The sequence below is a fragment of the Crocodylus porosus genome, unplaced genomic scaffold, assembly GCF_001723895.1.
Source record: "Crocodylus porosus isolate Cpor-Errol unplaced genomic scaffold, CroPor_comp1, whole genome shotgun sequence".
NCBI classification, from domain to species: Eukaryota; Metazoa; Chordata; order Crocodylia; family Crocodylidae; genus Crocodylus; species Crocodylus porosus.
The window spans coordinates 28265940-28275901 of record NW_017728948.1 but is presented as its reverse complement, the minus strand read 5'-3'; the positions used below and the strand labels follow the sequence as shown (position 1 = coordinate 28275901).

The window sequence follows — 9962 nt, the reverse complement described above, 5'->3', positions numbered from 1 at the left end:
TCCACCTGCTTGAGCGGGGAGGTGGGGGAAAAGCCTGTGAAGGGCTGCTCCTCCCCCCTTCCCCCCCCACCAGCCATGCAGACTCCAACTACAGTCCCATGTGGGCCAGGGCAGGGATTTACCCCACCCCCTGCCTTAACCTTGAGTGGGAAGCCAGGCCACACCTGGAGGGGGGTCTAGAACAGAAGCTTCATAAACTTCTTTGACCTAAATCAGTTCAGTCTTGTACTTCATCCAACCAGGTTTATCTTAAAACAGTTTTGGCCATTTTGAAAGCAGTTTAAGTGCACTGAACTTCTGTTCTGTTATAGGTTTAAACCAGTTTCTGATCACTTATACTGGTTTATGTGTAAATTCTGTCCCTAGCCAATGACATTGGGAAGAAGCACCAATTCTGCCAGCAGACTTTCATAATAGTAATGTGAAATAGTGTGATTTTTATTATGGTGTTACCCCACTAGCTGGAACAAAATACTGACTTATGTTTAATAGAGTTTTTATCCAGGAGCAGAAATTACTATGCTCACAACAGTTATTTGCTTTGTCCTTGAAATGGGAAAACATGCATTCCAGCATATATTTCTAAATTTAAGCAAGTGCTTAAATGCTGTCCTGAGTTTGGAGAGTCTTAAACACCACCTTTTAAATGCTTTTCTGAATTGTGACATTAGCTGCTACAAATTGAAAGCAAACCTAAAATTTCCTTTTGTACAGATTCTGCACGGAGAAATTTCACAGTTTATACAACTGAGTCCATCAAACAATTCAATATTCTAGCTTTCTTTTCAAAATGAAACATTACACTTCTGTTTTATCACTCTTTTATGAAACTCTCTTTTTTCCCCTCAGACGTGTGTCAACAACTGGCATCCACTTCCAGCCATTGTTTCTCTTACAATTCTTCAGTGAAGTCATAACACTGAACTTGATACCAGTTGTTAATATATTAACAGATTGTCATGCTGGCAGATGCGACCGCATTGCAAAATCATACATGAACAGATGCTAGTGTATTCAAATACAAAATTTTGAATACTTAGCAATACCAAGAGGAATACAGAGTAGTGTTTTCAGTAGAAACCTTCCCATTTTTGTCACAAACCTGCTCAGATATGAAAAACGCAGTTTTTTTCCTATTAATTTGTATGAAATGTGCTTTAACTGTTTAATGTTTGTTTTCAAAACAGCTCATCAGAGTCGTAACAAGCTCAATAAAAGTCCAGGGTGTCTTGGCTTATGCCTGCGTTGTGCTCTTCTATTGTGGGTAAGCTTGAGAAGCAATTACTGAAAAGCGTTTGCTGTTGTTTTTTGTAAAAAAGAACTTGCTTGTTTGATGCTTTAAGGTTAAAAAAAAGTGACCAAAAGGAAGGCAGGTGCCCTTTGGTGATGCTTAACATGGGTGCAGTTTGCATAAAATGTATTGTAATACCATCCTAGGTGGCTGTGGTATGCAATTAAATGTGTGCTTACCTCCATTCAGACTTTGAATTTTTCCTCGGGTATGAAAGAATAATAGTATAACAGTAATTCTTGCAGTCTGTGTCCAGGACTCAGCAGTCTGCAGGTGAACATTTGCATCTCCTACAGGGCCTTTCTGTTCAGTTAGCAATCACTTGCTGTGACTGGGAAGGATGAGTAAGTGGGCGTAGAGGGTGTGACTGATGCTTTCAGACAAAGGGAGTGAGCATTCAGAGTATCATTGTTGAATTTCCTTCATATCAGAATGAAAAGAATACTTTTTTATAAAAATGACAAAATATTTATTATTTTGTATTTACATGTGGTTTAACTTTTTGCGATTTACTTGTTCCTTAGAGGATGTCAAAGTGTATTGAGGCATTGTGATATAGTTGAGTTGCTGAAAACATTTTTTCCTCAGTAAGGTTTCTGTGTTTAGACTGTCTTAATGTTTTAAGATTTCCTAAAGAAATAGATTTTCAGGGCCTCATTAGTTGTACCCACATTCTTCCCTACCTGTTTGCTATTACAAGAATCTTACTGTTCAACTGTGGTGAAAGGTTCCATCTATGCTCTACCAGGGTACTACAGTTCCTTTATATGAAATGCCAGACCCACATTCAGGCTGGTTGGAATTGGCTTTGTAAAAATCAAAGTCAACCTGATTTAGGGCTGAAAAATGAATAGATTTTAGAATCTGTTTTAAAAGTTCACTTGGCTTGTCCTGCAGGTTAAAATGAACGTAGACAATTGCTTAGGTTTTATCTAGAGAAAATCAGACTTCCTTATACCATTGTGTTCCTATTTTGTAGTCTTCAGCTGTGTTCATCCTGGAGGTTTTGGTCTGAAAATGTTACAGAAACGAATATGTAATATTCTGTTGCAAGTAGTAGTACTTAATGCTTACGTTTCAAAGCCCTTTACAAAGGTGGGTAAGCTTAATTCCGTGTTGCAGGTAAGATGAAACTAGAGTCATCATTTGCTAAAGCTCTCACAACAAATCAATGACAGATGTAGGAAAGGAACCCAGGTCTTCGATCTCTGCTGGACCACACTACTCCCAACATGTTGGAGGTGAATTACTACAAGTAGGACTTGTAGAGTCCATGGACCATCACTTGTGAAACTGGAGGCTACCATAATCTGAGTGAGCTCTTTTGAGTTCCTGGCAAGTTGCCAAGATCACCCCTAGTTGAGAAAACTTGAAGGTGTCATGTAAAATGTATTTTATGGATTTACTGTTAGTTTCAATATGCCTTCCCTATTATGTGTTTAAATACTTAATATATTAAATTTAGGCCGATGCTTTTTTATTAAGCAAACAATGTTAAATGCCTAAACAAATGTAACTAACTAAAATATTCTTATCTGGGTCTAAGTGACTTGTAGGAGCACTGCAACCATCTTAGTGTGTGTTTTTTGTCTGCCAACTGTAAGAAAAGGAAGCTACATGTAATCTTACAGTTGAAAGGGGTAGCTAAAAAATAACAGTTCTTGAACAGAACAGCAGCCGTATCCCAAACTGTTGTAATATGAGCATTCAGTAATGCAAAATGTGTAAGGTGTACCCTTTTAATTTTCCAGATTAATATCACTCAAAGTGCTTAATAGCATTGTGTTACTGGGAAAATCATGTCAATATGTAAAAGAGGCAAAAATGGAAGAGAAATTGTTCAACCCACCCCCAGCTAGCACCCCAGGCAAACCACTCAGTAAACCCCAAGGCAAATTTAAATCTACTCAAGGTGAGTGTTCTTCCTCTCTTCCTCCCCCTGCCCCCCTCCCTTGCTTATCAGTGAAAAGGAAATTTTGTTTCCAGATTAAACTTTGAATATTTAATCATCTGTTCTCTTCTCAGCTGTTAGTCAATATGTTTACTGCACACCTATACCACACAGTAACTGTGGCATTACCTATACAACACCATAACTATGCTTTGATTCACACCTTAGGCCTTGAAGCAGCCATCTAACAAAAGGGATCACAGTTTTGGAATTTGTTTTCCATTGCTCAGTGCTTTATCCTTTTAAACGTAAATATTCTCCACCACAATAAGTTTTTTATCCTGGCATGGAGAGGAGGTAGGAACATAAAAATGGGAACACTTACTATACTGTCTGTGGCTGTCAAATGCAGTCATTTAGAGAAGTAAAATGTTGTTTCACATTTGGCTTTGCACTGACCGTATTGACATTTTATAAAGAAATGTTTCACGTTTTTACAAGAATACAGGTAAAGTAAGGCATGCAACAAGTACAGTTACTTGAAATTGGCATGAGTGTTGGTACTAAAAAGGTATCTGAAGTCTAACAGGAATTAAAATTGTTCTTCTCCCTGTTTTTAGCTTTCTTAGTTTGTAGTCTGTTTCGTAGCACATTAATATCAGGTGTTATAAAAAGAACTATACTGTTTCATTAATAAATAATTGCAATGGTGTTACATTTTATATCCCCATTGACCCTTGGGAGGTGGAGAAACAAACCTGCACTGTTCTGATCAACAGAGTTGGATTGTTTATCTTTTCTGTAAAGAATTCAATGAAAGCCCCTGAGAATTTAACAGTGAGGTTTTATTGTGTTACTTTGTGGCTTGCCAAAGTCTTGAACAGCATGAAATTTAAGGTGCTTATTAGTCGTCACAGTGTCTCGCCAGCAATACTAGAGTTAAGAATCTGTCAGCATTTCAGTTATAAAACCCTGCATCTCAGCTGTGTCAAATCACATTGGGCTGAAACTCTGTGCCCACATTTATTGTAAAATGGTTCAAATCCATAACATTTTTGTTTATTTATATATATAGTTCTCCTGGATGTCTTTTGCCAAAATCACACAAGGAAATATTAGCATAATACCTGGGCTAGCTTTTTAATAATAGAACATTGTAATTCTGCATTTGGATGTAGGACTTGATAATTCTTACTTAAAATTGGCCTTAAAGATTACAAGTAGCTTTACTGGGGTAAATAAATCTTGAAAACTATTTTTAGCTGAAGCACTAGCAGGCTTAGCAGGTCAGTCAGCAAAGGGCTTCTGCCTCAAATGACACAGTTTCGTAAGAAGCAAAGATCTTTATAGGCCTGCAAATTTCTCTCAAAATATCCCCAACTTCTGTCACATACTCAAAGGTGAAAGAGAAGCTTTATTTTTTGTAAAACCCATGACTTCATTTTATAAATACAATGACTTTTATAAACAATTTCTTCAGTTTTCCAGTCTCCCTCCACTATTACTACTAGATTCTGCAGTATTGATTAATCCCTATGCATGTTTATAACATTTTTAACTGCACAGCATCTGTTGTGAACAATTGTCAGCAAAATTAGTGTCAAGAAATTAGGCTGATGGAAATGAGGCTAAATTATTGTATAAGGGCATCCTATTTTTGTCTTCACTTTTCTCATAGGAACATATATATTTACTTGAATAGAAGACAGCCCGGATTATAAGACAACCCTCCTCCCTGCCCCCCAGTAATTGGATTCTGTATATGGAAAATTTATAATTCTGTTATAATTTTCAAGGTATAGAATCTAATTATTAAAGGTTTGCCTTGAATTTGTCTCTCTGAAAGAGCAAGGAAAATAAATCTGGCAGATCAAGTAGCCCCTCGCTCTCCACTCCCCCGCCCTCTCCCTCCCCCCAACCCCTTCCCCTGACAGCCCTTTCCCCCTCCCCTTACTGTCAGACCTTGCTCTCCCTGAGCACATGGAAGTGAGGAGCACATTTGAAAACGATAACCCTGAAATTAAACATGGCTATAGCAATTTGCATATAGTACCCATACACTTCATCCAAAATTGCCTGTTACCTTTTTTCAAACCACTGCAAGTTCTGGCATAGGTACTCCATAAACACTTTTGAACAGCAGTTTGACACCTACTTAGATGTAATATAAATTGTGTATTGTATTAGTCCAAAGGCAAAAAGGTTCATGATTTACCGTATAGTTCATTGGGCTGGGCCTCATTAGGGTCAACAGCATTTTAAGCCATGGTGAGCCATGACATTGCATACTGTGCACCCAAAATCCCTCTGTCAAGCCTCTCTCTGACTAATTTGATTAATGTGGCCCTGCCCTCTGCAGTGACCCCGCAGCTCAGCATTGCTCAGTGCTGAGGATCCATGTAAGTTAGACCCCACTCATGATTGAAACCAGTGTTCTTGTTAAAAGTCCTGGGATGCCCCAAAAATGTATGTGCAGATGAGGTGTAGGGCAACCTTGTCTGGCTTTAGTTTGTGGAGGGCAGGGCCACACTAATATGAACCAGCCCGGGAAAGGGGCCGACAGGATTTCTGGGTGTGCAATATTGTGGCTTGCCATGACTTGAAAAAGTGTTAGCCAAGAGGATGACTGCACTTAATGGGTGCTACCATACATCTTATTCAGATGGGTTGCACTAACCTATCATTATGGTAGGTTCCAGTCAGCATGTTTGCATAACGTGGGCCATGCGTGTTTTATAGTCATACCCAGTGCTGCATTTAATTAACTTTACGGTTAGTTTTCAATGCTGAGCACGTGCTGCTTTTGGAAGCAGTTTAATGATAGACATTGTATTTATTGAAATGTCCTTGAATGCAATTGCAAGATGAAGAGCTTTTTTCCCCATGCCATTTGGGGTGGGAGGAGAAGAGGGGCTCATCTTGTATTTGAGTCAATATGGTCTGTAGATGCCTTAAGTAGTCTGTCAGCTATCCCTAAATCATGTCACTAACTGCATTGGTAAAAACTGGTAAACAGTTTCCACAGAGAAACAATTTGAAGGAAAATACTAACCTTCACATTGAAACCTTTCAGAAAAATATTTTTATGCATGTATTTTTCCTTGATGTGTGTACACTATGTTTTATTTATATAGGAATTGAATAGATTACTTCAAACATTTGGACTAAAAGCAGTAGACAGCATATTACAAATGACCATAAGAGGCAATATGATGAAGAAATCCTTTATAATGCCTCTGGTACTAGTAATTTATACATTGCTTGCAACATTTCAGCTGCAAACTCCTAGTTTGATGTTTATTGCTTCTGTCAGATAATGTTCTCTTGGCTGGGTTTGATGCATCTTTTCAATCTATGCCAGATGTTTTCCAAAAATTCCCCGAAAATACATCAATTATCTTGTTTCTAAAAGCCAAAAAAGCTTGACATTCTCTTTGCCAACTTCCTGTTTTCAGCTGTTTTCAAAAATATATTTTAATAAATACAATATAAGTATCCAAATGGCGTGTGTTAAGAATTGCATTAATAAAGCCACTATTCAGCGGTTAGAAATCCTAGCGAATCGGGGGCTTTCATAGAGTTATTTTGAGAGCAAATGTTATACAACTCAATGTATTTGTTCCTATTTACCATGTTGTTTTCTCTGCTGGATAAAGCTCAGCCATCCAGCTGTCAGTACAGATATCTAGGATTTAAATGCATCCATGCATCTAGATTTTTTTATAGAAATTGGATCTGATGCTAATGTTTACTAGAAACAGACTTTTACCATGCAGTTGGTGGAGTGACAAAGTACTATACAAATCAGCAAAACCAAATAAATGAGCATATGGTTTCCAGTACCACTTGCAGTGGCTGACTCTAAAAAGCAGGTGCTTTTTATAGTCTCTTATGGTACCTTGATATGATATACTTTTAAAAGTAGATCACTTTGCTGATTCACTTTGCCCTACCTGAGCTTCTATTAAATTAATGTGCAAATTATTTCTTGCATTAGTAATATGGATGTCTTGCTGGATAGAGGGCATTTAAAGAGCCATGGGCCCTAATGACAGTTAAGAGCCCAAGCAAATTTTTAATTTAGTCACCTGATTGAGACCTGACAAATTTTATCCTGGATTCCAAAAATTGAGTGTCCTGCCATGAGTGATGTGCATGACATGAAGTGCAGTTTTGGGGATAAATTTGTCTGGTTTCAGTTGTGCAGCTGCCTATTACATCTAGGATGTGGGAAGCTGGGAACTCCCAGATATCCAATTGTTAGTGCCACACTGAAATTAAAGAATGATGCAAAACACCCATGAGGACTTCTGCATTTTTGTGTTCATTACACAGTGAACACGTTTCAGAAATGTAACATCTAGGAGAGGCTTAAGAATCTGTATCAGTGGTAACAAAATGAAATAGGTTGACCGTGTAAAATTACCTGATTTCCAAAAATGATTAATTTGCTTTTCTGTTGCTTTACATAGTCTGTGCCTAACTTCATCAGCCCTCAACACATCTTTGATAAAAGATATATCTGTTTTGAGTGTGTTGACCTGCCTATACCATTAACTAATAGATTTTTTAAATGCTGGTTGTTGTTGTTGTTGTTGTTGTTCCAACAGGAATTTCTACAGACGAAAGTTTATCTACATCAGTTACCAATCAACCTGTACATCAGAAAGAAAATACTACATCTTTACTTGTCACAAGCAATTCTGATCAATTCCTGACAACTCCTGATGGAGAAGAAAAAGATATAAGCCAAGACAGTTCAGAATTGAAACAGAGATCTTCAAAGAAAGATTTGTTGGAGATAGACAGGTTTACCATTTGTGGAAACAGAATTGACTAGATTTTATGGATAGATGTTCCATGGATACTGAGTGACTGGGGCTGCAGATGCTACCAGACTATGGACAGTTGCCAAAAAAGGCACTTAATTAAATATTTATTAAAAAACTTAAATTATTAATGGCAAACAGATAGTAACTTCTTTCTGCACGTAACCTGGCTTGGTAGCTGGGTCAGATCAAGTAACAAATATTTAACTTGGCTCTGTGGAAAATGTGATGGATCATGAGAGCCTCTTGTCAATTTGACAGTTACAGTATCCCTTTCCTGGATATAGACTGAAAAAAATCAAAATCCCATTTGCATTGTGACACCGTGCTTCCAGAACGTATTGCTTTTCTTGAAGGTCTTTCCAGTATAAGGATACACCAAGAAATGTATGACGGCTCTAACAGGAAGCTTATCTTTCCAGTCATGTTATTTTCTTAAACAGCTGCAAACAGTATACTTAAAAGCCAATGCATAAAGCAGCACTGGCAGGTTTAAACAGTAAGTCAAGATGATTATTCTTGTCACCGGAAAAATCTTTGAAGATGTATCTGAACTAATCAGAATAAAATACTATCTTTAAATGAAGAGACCTCTACTGCATAGCATTTTATATAAATACTAAACCAATGAGGAAAATGGATCACAAATATAAAAAAGTGAAGGTTCTGCATAACTGGGCAAATAGCATTATCATTTTTCTGTTCAGTTATGGTGTGTTCTGCAAAGCAAACTCCGTGTGTTTTTATAAACATTATACAAAGGCTTTTATATAAGCTGAGGGTTTTCATTGCACTTAAGAAAAGTTTCAAAGTGGCATGTCATTGAAAGGAAAGGCAGTGTTAATTTTGCAGCAACTTCTGCTGCTGGTGCACTGGAGCTATCTGGAATTAGTACAGAAGATCTACACTGCCTTTGGTTTAAACTTTGATATGTATTAACTTGGCTGGAAAAATGCCAATAGATATAGTTGTATGGAAAATCAGACATGCCCATTCTAACTGAGGAATGTTAAGCAAAATTAAATGGATTTGAATAGCATTTGTTATGAAGTGCTTAAATGCATCTTAATTTCTGGTGTGGGGGCAGGGTTGGGGGGTGAAATCTAGAACACATTTTGTCCTTAAATTAAGAATGAATTACGTTTCAGCTCAACAACTGAGCTAGAGAACAGCATCCCAAGACAATCTTTATCTTCTAATGAAACATGCATACGTTATTAAAATACAACATTAACATCTCCTCACAAATCTTTCAAAGATTTAAGTAAATTCCAGTTAAATTATAGCGACTGGGATTTATTTTGGTTTTTGGAAACAATGCAAATATTTCAGTACTGAACAAATGACAGAAGTGGTCTAATTTAGAATCGTCACAGAGTGGAAAAGCCAGAGTTTAAAGGCTGGTTTATGAAAAGGACGTGGAAGTTCAGAATATGTACCTACTTCCTAAAACTATTACTATGACAGTGTGGAAATGAATGTACAGGAGTGTTATGAGGCTGAGCAGAAGTTGCAGTGCAAGGTGGGTTTATCATACAGGGCAACTTTCTCTGCTTTAAAAGGAGCTTGTTGCTGCACTCTCCATCTTTTGCTCCCACCAACAGCACCTGAAGTAATGGCCAAAATCACTGGAGACTATTAAGGGAGGATTGTATGGGGGAATAAACTATAAAATTCTTTTATTTTGGATGTATTTTATATTCATTGAGCAATTTAAACATTAAACTTAAATTCAGATTATCTGTGAATTTGGTGTAAATTTTTTCAGTTATTTAGCAGTTGCTAAAGGAAGCTTGGAATTTTTTTTCTTTTCTTCTGTTAAATGACATTCTGTACCAATTTTATAAGTGCATCTTGTGTGAAACTCAATAAAATTCAATTTTGTAATCTTTGTTTAAAAAAGGAAAAGAATAGACTGGATTTCTTTGTTAATGTTGCTGGTTTTGAGTAA

At 37.1% G+C, this 9962-nt stretch overlaps 1 protein-coding gene across 6 annotated transcripts in view; it reads left to right on the top strand.

Moving 5' to 3' along the window:
* Positions 1-9751, top strand: part of TAPT1 (transmembrane anterior posterior transformation 1) — an 87750-nt gene extending 77999 nt beyond the window's left edge. For all 6 annotated transcript variants that reach the window (XM_019553145.1, XM_019553144.1, XM_019553150.1 and 3 more), the window contains 3 exons: positions 1188-1264; positions 3043-3203; positions 7793-9751. In XM_019553145.1, coding sequence (XP_019408690.1) covers positions 1188-1264; positions 3043-3203; positions 7793-8022 — 468 coding nt within the window. In that variant the 3' untranslated portion in view covers positions 8023-9751. The remainder of the gene's footprint in view (positions 1-1187; positions 1265-3042; positions 3204-7792) is intronic.
* The last annotated feature ends 211 nt before the right edge of the window (positions 9752-9962 follow it).